Source organism: Myotis daubentonii, chromosome 3 (genome assembly GCF_963259705.1).
Source record: "Myotis daubentonii chromosome 3, mMyoDau2.1, whole genome shotgun sequence".
NCBI classification, from domain to species: Eukaryota; Metazoa; Chordata; class Mammalia; order Chiroptera; family Vespertilionidae; genus Myotis; species Myotis daubentonii.
Genome location: NC_081842.1, coordinates 117,954,470 through 117,968,160, shown reverse-complemented (window position 1 = coordinate 117,968,160; position 13,691 = coordinate 117,954,470). Strand labels below are relative to the sequence as shown.

The 13,691-nt window shown below is 45.7% G+C and overlaps 1 protein-coding gene across 15 annotated transcripts in view; it reads right to left on the bottom strand.

Annotated features, from left to right (window-relative positions):
• IQSEC1 (IQ motif and Sec7 domain ArfGEF 1) overlaps positions 1–13,691 on the bottom strand; it is a 384,674-nt gene that overhangs the window by 46,865 nt on the left and 324,118 nt on the right. Inside the window, exon 1 of one of the 15 annotated variants that reach the window (XM_059688322.1) lies at positions 4,616–4,739. The exons of the other annotated variants lie outside the window; for them this stretch is intronic. Within the exon in view, the coding sequence (XP_059544305.1) occupies positions 4,616–4,635 (20 nt within the window). The 5' untranslated portion in view covers positions 4,636–4,739. Of the gene's footprint in view, positions 1–4,615; positions 4,740–13,691 lie in introns of those variants that run through there. 15 annotated transcript variants of the gene reach the window in all.

The following is a 13,691-nucleotide window of genomic DNA, read 5'->3' as shown; positions in this document are numbered from 1 at the left end:
TCTGGAGAATATTGTTAAAATTAAGCATATTGATGTTAATTGATTTTGAAGGCAAGTGTTTGTAACGCCTGGGTATTCTAAAATTCTCAGAAATATAGAAACTAACCCAAAAGCTTTTCAAGTTCATGTGGTCTAAAATTACTCTTTAGTAAATAAACTTTGTTGGTTTAAGTAGAACAGAAATGTCTTTCAGGTTATTGACATTAAAGATTTGTTCTTCTGTTGTTTCTTTAATGTTAAATTGCATTAATGTAAATAAGTGGTAAAAAATGAATAACCAGGCCTGGGCTGTGTGGCTCAGAGGTTGAGAGTCGACCTATGAACTGAGAGGTCATGGTTCGATTCCTGGTCAGGTCATATGCCCCAGCTGTGGGCTCAATCCCCAGTGTGGAGCATGAAGAAGGCAGCTGATCAATGATTCTCTCTCATCATTGATGTTTCCATCTCTCTCTCCTCCTCCCTTCCTCTCTGAAATCAATAAAAATGTTTTGGTTTTTTTTTAAAAGAAAAGAAAAGAAAATGCCAAGTAGGTTACCATTTCTCACAGGGAGCTCCCAGGAGACAATGACTTTAAAGATCACTAACTGCCACCTGGAGATTTTGTTTATTGGAAAGAACATCAAATAAAAGACACTTTCCAATCTCATTGGAAGGGACCTTATTGGGCACCTCACCAGGAAGGGACATCAACCCCTGTGTCTCTGACACTTGCCTCCACCTATAAGGGACACCAAAGACTCCTCTAGGTTGAGAAGCCCCTGACTTCAGAGGTGGACAGCTATCCAAAGACATCTACAAGGTCTGCATACCAACGAAGTGATGTTGAACTCAGAATCCATTTCCATTATTTTTGTCTGCTAATAATAGTCATCATAATATTATACTTATTCTTTGGATTTTTTCTATATAGTCCAACTCCTTATGATACTGAACATGTATAACTATTAATACTCTTTTCATGGCTTATGTGAATGTTATACTGGATGCAAAATACAAAAAGTGAGACAGAGGCAAAATGTGAATCATGCTAGCTCATAGGACAGAAATGATCCAGAGAGTTTTTCACAATGAAGGCCCAAAAGGCCTCACTGCCTTCCATTTACCTGCCCTTCCCTTTTGGTAAATTTGGCCTCAACTCACATCCTATGGTTATGGTACTGCCTCTTCCCCAGTGGCCCACCTTTGCAACAAAACAACATTGATATTGAGACTTCCTAAGAGAAAACCTTCCTCACATTGTGATACCATACTATCCAACCAAAAGGTTGGTCATCAATACAACCTCTGGACTGTTTTATAACCAAAAGGCGGAACTGTGAACAAAAAAAGGGGTTTTATGGAAAGTAACCTCACAGGGTGATCTGATCATAAATTCCTACCTGGGCAGATCATGGTAGGTAGTCATGTCCCAGGCATATAACTTTTCCAGTAAAAGGTTAATTTTTGCCATAAGCAAGCCTCATCCATTTTTTCTGTGCATCTAGATTAACACACCTTTGAAATAAATGGTAACACCCTTAAGAGAGCATATAATCTTCACTACTCTGTAATTCAATCCCCACTTTGCTTTCTCCCACCTCCATGTAATCTTCCTTTGTTCCCTTATTTAACTTCAAATGTGTAAAAGAAACTTCAAAATTGTCATTCTCCAGAGCATTTGAAATCTTGCTTTCTGGCATGTCATCAGTTTGGCTCAAATAAACTTTTACAAAAATTCTCTACAGGTTTGGATATTTCTTACGTTCACAGTTCTGATAAAGCTTCAAACAGTGCCTCACAATAAGCAGTGTGTGGAAGAGTGAAGGTGTCCCCATGTCAGACCCATAGGCGGTTAATGCCAACTTACAGATGAACAGGTAGTCTCCACTGGAAAAGCCCAGCTGGCTGTGTGGCCGAAAGCCGCATACTCCTCCCACCATCCCGCCTTCTGAGAGCAGCCTGTGAACACCTCACCAGGATTTCCCCATGCTGGCAATGCTTGGTCAGGGCTCTGCTCATGTGGATTTAAAATATTCTGGCCTGAGTTTGCAGAAACAGGAGAGAGGGAGGTTTCTGTGCATCCCCAGAGGCAGATGCCCCACGTGCCATCTCAGTCACTCCGACCTGTCTGTGGCTGTCAGGGAGTGCGGCAGGCCTGGGCCTTCGCCACTCTGCCTGATGCTCTGGGAGGAGGAGCAGTGCTCATCTCTCATGTAGGTGATGGATTTGATCCTAACCCCAACCCTTGCTGACCTGGCCTTAAAACGAGTGTGAGCAGGCAAAACAGGGTATTCTCCCTAACGCCAGGGAGGGGAGTGTCTGTAGGCCCGTCTGTGGTTTGGGGCACAGGGGGTTAAGAAAAGAGAAACAGTTGAGGGTCACTGAACTAAGGGCTGTACCTTGCCTCATAGTGATCAAGGGCATGGCTGCCCAAGTGGCAACCTGGATTTCTAGGCAGGACATCAGCATGGTTTACCACCCTGGAGGGAGGACTGGGTCCAGCAGGAGGGGCACTCTTTAGGTCTGATAGGAATGGAGTTGGTTGGGGAGTGAAGAACTTTCTGGAGCTATGACAGCCCAGGATTCCTGCTCTGTGCATTACCTGCCCTCCTAAATACCTTGGGCCCGCAGGTTCCAGAACATGCTAGGTAGAAGGGGCCGAGCCTCCATTCAAGGCCAAGAAAAGGGGTCTGATAGTCACCCACAGCCTTTCCCTTCATGATGTCAACTCCAGCTTCCTCTCCTCTTTCAGCCCTACCTTCCAAACATACCCAGGCTCTGCCCACTCCTCAGTAGGTGGTGCAGGCCACCAGCAAGATTTCCTGGATTATCACACAGCCTCCTTATTCTTCTCCCTGCTTCTCTTCTCCCCACAGAAGTCAGAGCAATCCTAATAAAACATAAACCAGATCAAGTGCCTCCTAGGCTCCCCATCACACTTAGAAGACACTGTCCTTGACATGTCCTTCAAGGCATGTCATCTTGGCTCCTCTTCTCCTTGCTCATTCTATTCCAGCCTCACTTCCTCTCTTCTCAAAAGAGTGAGGCATACTCTTGCCTCAGGGCCTTTATATGGCCTACTCCTTCTGCTTGGAACACTCTTCCCATATCTCTGCATGGACCTCACCCTCACCTCTTTTAGGTCCTGACTCAATGCTACCTTCTAAAGGAGGCCTACCCTACTCACTTAGTTTAAAACCTCCCCTCCCTCCCCTCAGCACTTCTAATCCTTACTCTGCTTTTCCTCTCTCCATGACGATCATCACCTTGGAACACACTGTATAATGTATTCATTATATTTTTTTGGTTTGTTGTCTGTCTCCTACATCAGTACATAAGCTCTATAAGGACAAGGGTAAATTTGTTTGTTTTGCTTACCGATACTCCCCAAGTGCCAACACATGTGTTCAGTAAATGCTTGCTGAAGGAGTGAAGGCACTTCCCCACGCCTGCTGTGTACTGGGTTCTGAAACATTTTTTCTTACATCATCCCCACTCAACATACATGTGCTGCAAACCTATCTTGTGATCTTTCTCCATCACCGCACAGTGACACAGAGACCTGAGCCAGAGTCCTGGATACCATCACTTCAGTCCCTCCCTACAGCCAACCCTTACCCCTGCCCCATTCAATCTGTCACCAATTCCTGCAGAATCTATGTGAGTGGTGTTCCCTTGAGTTGTGCAATGTGGCAGCCCTTCCATGTTCCTAAAATCAAAACCAACCTCAAACTATCCTGATAAGAAAAGAAATGGTGAGGCCATCCTACTATAACCACCATGGTGCCACAACCAACACTGTCCTCCAATAAAATGAGTGGACAAAAGTGAACACATCATTAGTGGAGATATGAAGCTTAAGAGTTTGTATTGAGCCAGAGAACATCACTTCTTATTGTTCCCAATAAGAAGCTACACAATATTAAACATTAGACGAGTCTTTTCTTAATCTGGCTAACAGAAAGATAAATTTTTTTAAGTGAAAATGCCCAGTGTTGACACGTATGTGCAACAACAGGCACTCTCAAAAGTAGGTAGAACTTTTTCAGAGTAGTAGCTAGAAATAATTATCAAATTAAATCATGTGGATGCTTGACTGGCTGAACCAATATATTTTATTTATAGTAGCACCCTAAAACTCAAGGATCTAAGGCTTAGATTCTAAGCCCTTGTCCTGATTAGTACTCAACTCTAATCCCAGTTCTTTCCTGGGTGAGGAGAAAGTGTCAAATGTCAGCAGAATAGTCATCTTCTCACTCCCCACAGCAAGATCCCCACAGCAGATTGCCCCAGGGACAAAACTCTTTGCTTTTGACCTGAGTACACAGGTGGGACTTTGGGGTCAGGGAATTGCCAGGCCCACCTCCACCCTCACCCCCACTCCCACCCCTCTCCTCCCACTACTGCCTCCTCCCTCCTGAGCCTCCAGGCCCACGGAACCATGTCTTGAACACCACTCCACAGTTATTCCCATGTGGAGTTGAGTGTCTCAGCACACAGGTCAGCTCTCTTGGGGAGGCTTTTCCCACAAGCAGGACTGAAGACTCTGGAGTCAGTCCTCAGCTCCACACTGCGACTGGACTCATGATCTCTTAAACTGCTGGACCACATGCAAATCAAAGAATAGGGTGGGTACCTGTTCCAAGTCTCTGGCATTCCTTGTCAATTTAGTTACTGGAATATTGTATGACAATTATATGGCTGCTGCCTGAAATCTTTTGATGCTCCTGGTTCAGAAATCCCTTTTCTAGAAATTCAGGCTAAGAAAAGATCAATGAGGAAAGAAGTAAATATCAGGAATTTCATTGCAGTATTGTTTCTAAATATAAAAATTTAGAAATACCAAAAAATACAACTAAAAGACAAAACAAACATCATCCAGAACCACAGGAAGGCTGACTGAGTGAAATTCTACAACTAGAAGTAAAGAGAAAAGTACACTGAGACTCAGAGGAGGAGCGGAAGTAAAGTGGACAGGTACAGAGGCACACGCGGAAAGGGCTGGCAGCTGAGGACGCGGCGCACATGGCAAGGGCTGGCAGCTGAGGACGCGGTTGTCTTTTTCAATCGGAAGGGAATATCAAGTTCCCAACTGCTCTGAACTCCAGTTCCAGGCGAGTCTCTGGGGACCCAGACTCATATGGAGAGAAACTGGACTGTCTGGCATTGGTCGGAACTCGAGGGCAGCTTTCTCTAGGAGGTGCTTGCAGCGATTACCAGGACACTGAGAAGTGGGGCCTCTTAGAGCAGGACTGAGGAGCAGCCATAGCCCCACCCCAGCTGTGCACAGAGGCTTTTGCGTATGAAAGGCCTGGCCCTTTGCAATCTAAAATTACCTAAGAAACTGCAGCTGGGTCAGAGAAAGCCAGAACATCCAAAAGAAGGCACAAGGCCCCACAGCAGCTTGCATTGCTTCACAGCTGGGCTCCTGCTGGGTAGCCTCAGGCAGAGGCTAAATTAGCACCTCCTTAGAGATCCAAAAGCCAGTGTACCCAGTGGTCAGAGTGGGACCATCTAGATTACAACTCCTCAGATTCATAAGGGACACACTCAGGGGGCAGACTCAGTGAGCACCAAAGCCCCACTGAAGCAAGTCTTGCCCCATAAAGGTGTCTCCAGCACAGAAGTTCTCCCACTGCAGACACAGCTGATTCTCACAGCCAATTGGCCTAGAGGTCAATTCCTCCCAGTGATACCTACAACAATCAAGACTTAACTACAACAAGACTGTGCACAAAGCCCACAAAGGGGTGCACCAAGAGTGTCCACCTCAGTAATTGGGGAGGCTGAGCTACTGGGCCCTATAGGACACCTAGCACAGAAAGCCACTCTATCAACACAGGGAAGCATCAAAAATGTGGAGACAAAGAAACAGGTCACAAATGACAGAAATGGAGGAAAGCAAACTACTGGATATAGAGTTCAAAACCACACTTTTAAGGTTTTTCAAGAATTCTCTAGAAACTGCCAATAAATTTAGTAAGACCCTCAATAAGTCTAGTGAGACCGCCGATAAACTTAGTGAGACCCTCAAGAAATCTAGTGAGACCCTCGAGGTTATGAAAAAGGACCAACTAGAAATTAAGCATACACTGACTGAAATAAAGAATATTATACAGAGTTCCAACAGCAGACTAGGGGATAGCAAGAATCAAGTCAAAGATTTGAAATGTGAGGAAGCAAAAAACACCCAACCGGAAAAGAAAAAAGAATCCAAAAATATAAAGATAGTGTAAGGAGCCTCTGGGACAGCTTCAAGCGTACCAACATCAGAATTATAGGGGTGCCAGAAGAAGAGATAGAGCAAGATATTGAAAACCTATTTGAAGAAATAATGACAGAAAACTTCCCCTATCTGGTGAAAGAAATAGACTTACAAGTCCAGGAAGTGCAGAGAACCCCAAACAAAAGGAATCCAAAGACGACCACACCAAGACACAGCATAATTAAAATGCCAAGGGCATAAGACAAAAAGAGAATCTTAAAAGCAGCAAGAGAAAAAAAGTCAGTTACCTACAAGGGAGTACCCATACGACTGTCGGCTGATTTCTCAACAGAAACTATGCAGGCCAGAAGGGAGTGGCAAGAAATATTCAAAGTGATGAATGCCAAGAACCTACAACCAAGATTACTTTATCCAGCAAAGCTATCATTCAGAAGTGAAGGCCAGATAAAGAGCTTCACAGACAAGAAAAAGCTAAAGGAGTTCATCACCACCAAACCAGTATTATATAAACTGCTGAAGGGTATCCTTTAAGAAGAGGAAGAGGAAAACCAAGATGGCGGCATAGGTAAACACTGGAGAATGCTGTCTCGAACACCCACTTCAAAAATACAACTAAAAGACGGAACAGACATCACCCAGAACCACAGGAAAGCTGGCTGAGGGGAAATCCTACAACTAGAAGGAAAGAGAAAAGCATACCGAGACTCAGAGGAGGTGCGGTGCGGAAGTAAAATACTAAGGTGCGGAGGTGCGTGTGGAGCGAGCTGGAGGCTGAGGGCGCGGTTGTCATTTTCAATCGGGAGGGAGTCTCAGGCTCTGGGCTCCAGTTCGAGTCTCTGGGTCCCAGACTCAAACGGGAGAAGCGGGACTGTCTGGCATTGGTTGGAACTCGAGGGCAGCTTTCTCTCTGAGGTACTTGCAGTGGTCGCTGGGACACTGAGAGGCAGAGCCTCTGGGGACGGGACTGAGAGCAGCTATAACTGCTCGTTCGGCCCGCCCTGTTGATCCCCTGGGACCCGCCCTGCCCAAGCCCTGCACAGAGGCATTTGCTGGTTAGCCTCAGGCAAAGACTAGATTAGCACCTCCCTTGAGGACAGAAGTTCTCCCACTGCAGACACAGCTGATTCTCACAGCCAGTAGGCCTGGAGGTCAAATCCCCCCCAGTGTTACCTACAACAATGAAGGCTTAACTACAATAAGATGGCGCACAAAGACCACTAGGGGGTGCACCAAGAAAGCATAAAAAATGCGGAGACAAAGAAACAGGACAGAAATTGAGGAAGGCAAAATGCTGGATATAGAGCTCAAAACCCCACTTTTAAGGTCTTTCAAGAACTGTCTAAGAAACCAAGATGGCAGCATAGGTTAACGCTGGAGATTGCTGCCTCGAACAACCACTTCAGAGATATAACTAAAGGACAGAACAGATAGCATCCAGAACCACAGGAAGGCTGGCTGAGTGGAAATTCTACAACTAGGAGGAAAGAGAATATCATACCCAGACTCAGAGGAGGCGCAGTGCTGAAGTGAAATACTGAGGTGCGGAGTGCGCACGCAGAGCGGGCTGGCGGCGGAGGGCGCGGTTGTTGTTTTCAATCGGGAGGGAGTTTCAGACTCTGAGCTCCAGATCCGGGCAAGTCTCTGGGGACCCAGACTCAAACGGGAGAAGCGGGACTGTCTGGCTTCGGTCAGAACCCGAAGGCAGCTTTCTCTCCGAGGTTTGCAGCCATTGCTGGGACTCTGAGAGGCAGAGCCCCTGGGGAAGGAACTGAGAGCAGCCATAACTGCTCGCTCCTGCCCGCCCTGTAGATCCCCGGGGACCCGCCCCACCCAAGCCCGGCGCAGAACCTTTTGCCGGATAGCCTCAGGCAAAGGCTAGATTAGCACCGCCCTAGAGATCCAGCACAGAAGCTCTCCCACTGCAGACACAGCTGACTCTCATAGCCAGTTAGCCCGGAGGTCAAATCACCCCCGGTATTGCCGACATCAATCAAGGCTTAAAGGCAACAAGACTGCGCACAAAGACCACTTGGGGGTGCACCAAGAAAGCATAAAAAATGCGGAGACAAAGAAACAGGACAAAACTGTCAATGGAGGATACTGAGTTCAGAACCACACTTTTAAGGTCTCTTAAGAACTGTCTAGAAGCCGCCAATAAATGTAGTGAGATCCTCAAGAAATCTAATGAGACCCTGGATGTTGTGATAAAGAACCAACTAGAAATTAAGCAAACACTGACTGAAATAAAGAATATTATACAGACACCCAACAGCAGACCAGAGGAGCGCAAGAATCAAGTCAAAGATTCGAAATGCGAAGAAGCAAAAAACACCCAACCGGAAAAGCAAAATGAAAATAGAATCCGAAAATACGAAGATAGTGTAAGGAGCCTCTGGGACAGCTTCAAGCGCACCAACATCAGAATTATAGGGGTGCCAGAAGATGAGAGAGAGCAAGATATTGAAAACCTATTTGAAGAAATAATGACAGAAAACTTTCCCCACCTGGTGAAAGAAATAGACTTACAAGTCCAGGAAGTGCAGAGAACCCCAAACAAAAGGAATCCAAAGAGGACCACACCAAGACACATCATAATTAAAATGCCAAGAGCAAAAGACAAAGAGAGAATCTGAAAAGCAGCAAGAGAAAAACAGTTAGTTACCTACAAGGGAATACCCATACGACTGTCAGCTGATTTCTCAACAGAAACTTTGCAGGCCAGAAGGGAATGGCAAGAAATATTCAAAGTGATGAATACCAAGAACCTACAACCAAGATTACTTTATCCAGCAAAGCTATCATTCAGAACTGAAGGTCAGATAAAGAGCTTCACAGATAAGGAAAAGCTAAAGGAGTTCATCACCACCAAACCAGCATTATATGAAATGCTGAAAGGTATCCTTTAAGAAGAGGAAGAAGAAAAAGGTAAAGATAAAAATTATGAACAACAAATATGCATCTATCAACAAGTGAATCTAAGAATCAAGTGAATAAATAATCTGGTGATCATAATAGAATCAGGGACATAGAAAGGGAATGGACTGACTATTCTTGAGGGGGAAAGGGGTGTGGGAGATGCGAAAAGAGACTGGACAATAATCGTGCGCCTATGGATGAGGACAGTGGGTGGGGAGTGAGGGCGGAGGGTGGGGTGGGAGCTGGGAGGATGGGGGGAAAAAAAAGAGGAACAAATGTAATAATCTGAACAATAAAGATTCAATTAAAAAAATAAAAAAGAACTGTCTAGAAGCCGCCGATAAATTTAGTAAGGCCCTCGAAAAGACCGGTGAGACCGCCGATAAATATAGTGAGACCCTCAAGAAATCTAATGAGACCCTCAATGTTGTGATAAAGAACCAACTAGAAATTAAGCATACACTGACTGAAATAAAGAATATTATACAGACTCCCAACAGCAAACCAGACGAGCGCAAGAATCAAGTTAAAGATTTGAAATTCGAAGAAGCAAAAAACACCCAACTGGAAAAGCAAAATGAAAAAAGAATCCGAAAATACGAAGATAGTGTAAGGAGCCTCTGGGACAGCTTCAAGCGTACCAACATCAGAATTATAGGGGTGCCAGAAGATGAGAGAGAGCAAGATATTGAAAACCTATTTGAAGAAATAATGACAGAAAACTTCCCCCACCTGGTGAAAGAAATGGACTTACAGGTCCAAGAAGCGCGGAGAACCCCAAACAAAAGGAATCCAAAGAGGACCACACCAAGACACATCATAATTAAAATGCCAAGAGCAAAAGACAAAGAGAGAATCTTAAAAGCAGCAAGAGAAAGAAACTCAGTTACCTACAAGGGAATACCCATACGACTGTCAGCTGATTTCTCAACAGAAACTATGCAGGCCTGAAGGGAGTGGCAAGAAATATTCAAAGTGATGAATACCAAGAACCTACAACCAAGATTACTCTACCCAGCAAAGCTATCATTCAGAATTGAAGGTCAGATAAAGAGCTTCACAGATAAGGAAAAGCTAAAGGAGTTCATCACCACCAAACCAGTATTATATGAAATGCTGAAAGGTATCCTTTAAGAGGAGGAAGAAGAAGAAAAAGGTAAAGATACAAATTATGAACAACAAATATGCATCTATCAACAAGTGAATCTAAGAATCAAGTGAATAAATAATCTGATGAACAGAATGAACTGGTGATTATAATAGAATCAGGGGCATAGAAAGGGAATGGACTGACTATTCTTGGGAGGGGAGAGGGGTGAGGGGGATGTGAGAAGAGAATGGACAAAAAATCATGCACCTATGGATGAGGTCAGTGGGTGGGGAGTGAGGGCAGAGGGTGGGGTGGGAACTGGGAGGAGGGGAGTTATGGGGGGGAAAAAGAGGAAAAAATGTAATAATCTGAATAAAGATTTAATTAAAAAAAAAAGAAAAAGAAAGAGGAAGAAGAAGAAAAAGGTAAAGATACAAATTACTAACAACAAATACACATCTATCCACAAGTGAATCTAAAAATCAAGTGAATAAATAATCTGATGAACAGAATAAACTGGTGAATATAATAGAATCAGAGGCATAGAAAGGGAGTGGACTGACTATTCTCAGGGCGGGGGAAGAGATGTGGGGGATTCGGGAAGAGACTGGACAAAAATCATACACCTATGGATGAGGACGGGGGTTGAGGGGGGAGTAAGGGCAGAGGGTGGGGGGAGAACCGGGTGGAGGGGAGCTATGGGGGGGAAAAAAGAGGAACAACTGTAATAATCTGAACAATAAAGATTTAATTAAAAAAAAATTAGAAATAACCTAAATGTCCGTCAACAAGGGATTGATTCAAATTAATTATATATCCATATAATGGAAACAATGTTAAGATGGGGGAAGATCTGGTTTAATGGATGTTCTTAAGAAAAAGATTGGGGAGCCAAACCGGTTTGGCTCAGTGGATAGAGCGTCGACCTGCGGACTGAGAGGTCCCGGGTTCGATTCCGGCCAAGGGCATGTACCTTGGTTGCGGGCACATCCCCAGTGGGAGTGTGCAGGAGGCAGCTGATCCATGTTTCTCTCTCATCGATGTTTCTGGCTCTCTATCTCTCTCCCTTCCTCTCTGTAAAAAATCAATAAAATATATTTATTAAAAAAAGAAAAAGAAAAAGATTGGGGAATATTTTTAGCTGACCATAAGTTTAATATGAACTGATACTATGATGCAGCTAAGCCAGTCACTAATTAGAAGCCAGGAGCTAACACAGCCCTGCTATCTATCTACCTTCAGGGTCAGATCCCAGCAGAAGACCATGTACTGGTGCTGCACTGAACAACCATCCAGAGCCCCAAAGTGGAATCGCAAATCTGGGCATGCGCTCACCCTTCTGCTTGCCTGCATCAGGCAGACACTGCTAACTGGTCACAGGCTCCCTCACACATTCCAAAACAGCACTCCACAAATCTGACCCCAGTTGGCATGCGAAGTCAACTCTATTTGATGACCCCAAATCACAGTATGCCAGGAGCATACCTTGGGGTCTGGAAATCACTTCCCACTGAGCTGGGACTGCTTGGCCAAGAGAAAAGCAGCAAGGAAAGATAAGATGCCTGTCAGCAATCCTAGAATGAGCTGACAAGCAAAGGAGGAGCAGATTTCTCCTGTGCACGGAACTATGATCAAGGATGCCCTACCTGAGAAAAAATGCTCTCCCGTGGCCAGGGCTGCTCAGGAGGTGATGAGCTCTGTCACTAGAAATGTTCAGGTCAGACCGCAGTCAGAGATGTGGCAGAAGGACTCCTATGCTGGCTAGAAGCTTTTGTAAACTGTCTGAATCTGCACCCCAACCTGTGGCTCCCCACTGCCCTTTACTTGTATTTCTTGGCCTCTGGCGGGTGCCACACCCAGGACTCAGCTTAAATCCTACTTCCTCCATGAGGCCACCCCGCGTACTGCAACCCCACTTCCACATTCCTCGTCACTGTGTGGACTACCTGGAGAAAAAGAGAAGTCTACCCATCCCACTGGGAGTCCCTGAAAGCCCTGGTCTCCAGCAAAGACAGGGGCCCGGAACCTGTTCCTTCCCAAAATACAAGCCCCACTTGTGCACTATGGACCCAGAGGTAGGACCAGCGAGAAAGGGCTGTAGAGCAGACAAGAGCTGGAGCTGCACATGGCTATGTTCACACTTGGTTCCAGCGGCCCAGGGACTCTAAGCTCTGAGTCACTGGATGGTTACCCTAAGCTGCTCCTCTCCTCTCCAGTTTTCCAAACACACCTTCCTCCACTGGAAGCCAGTCTGTTATTTTTATGTGGGGAAATGTCTGGATTATTACAGAATGGCATCCAGAGTTTCCAACTACCCTAGGACGTGGAAAGCATCAGCACAGAGAACACATTTTGAAATGCCCTCCTACCACACCCTGCCTCCTTTCTGCCATGGTGGGGACTCTGTGGGCACCTTGCTGTGGCTTCTGAGCCACATGTAGAGGCTGGAATTCTGGTTACACCACTTACTAGCTGTGTGGCCAAAGGCAGGAAGACTTCTGTGTCTCAGTTTCCTTTCCTGTTAAATGGAGGCAATTAGAGTGCTGACTTCACGCGACTATTGGGAGGCTTAACAGACTTGATACAGGTAGTCCTTACAAGGCTGTTTTGCTCACAAAAAATGCTTTCTAATTTCTGTCTGGGAATTCTCTGACTGAGGGCCGAGCCCACATGTCCCAGCAGTTAGAAAAGGGAGGGGCAGACAGGAGCCAAGGTCATCTGCCCCCCTACTGTTGCAGGGTCTCTCTCTGAGGACACTCATCTCCAGCCATGAGCCATAGACACTGGTGATGAGGGAGGACAGGAGAGTCCTAGAAAGAGACCCAGACCCCATGGCCCAGACTCTTGCTGGGGAGTCAGTCAGGGTGGGGGGGCCCTTGGTCTCTAGGTCACAGATGTCTCTAATTATGACCTGTGAAGTCATAAGTGACCTTTCTCAAGAAAAATGTTAGTTAGAGGTGGCTCTGGGAACAGGCAAGGGGGCACGGCAGAAGCGGAGACCCACTGTTAGGGTGCCAGTGGTTCCTCTCTAACAGCAATAATGGCAATGATGGTAACAGCTAATATCTACATAGCTAGCAGTGCTGTAAGCTTCACATGTCATTCACTTAATCCTCTCAGCCATGGAGAGGGCCAGCCCATCCCAAGGTCACATAGCTAGTGAGAGAAATGAGAACCCAGGCAGTCTGTGCTTATAGATTTGGTCACACAACTTGGAATTATGTGGTAGCAACTCTCTCACCTAAACCTGCCAGGTACAGGTTCTGTGTTGGGTATTTAAATTACATGGCCAGTAACCCAAACACCATCTTGGGAGCAAGGAGGCAGCCAGGTCACTGTTCCTTCTGCAGATGAATCTGAGTGACTGGGCTGAGGTCACCCATGTAGGGAAGAGTGGGGATGGGACTGGACATCAAGCAGGTATATCTACCACCTGGCTGCCCAGAGGAAGAGGAAGCAGTTGACACGTTGGGCAGGGTT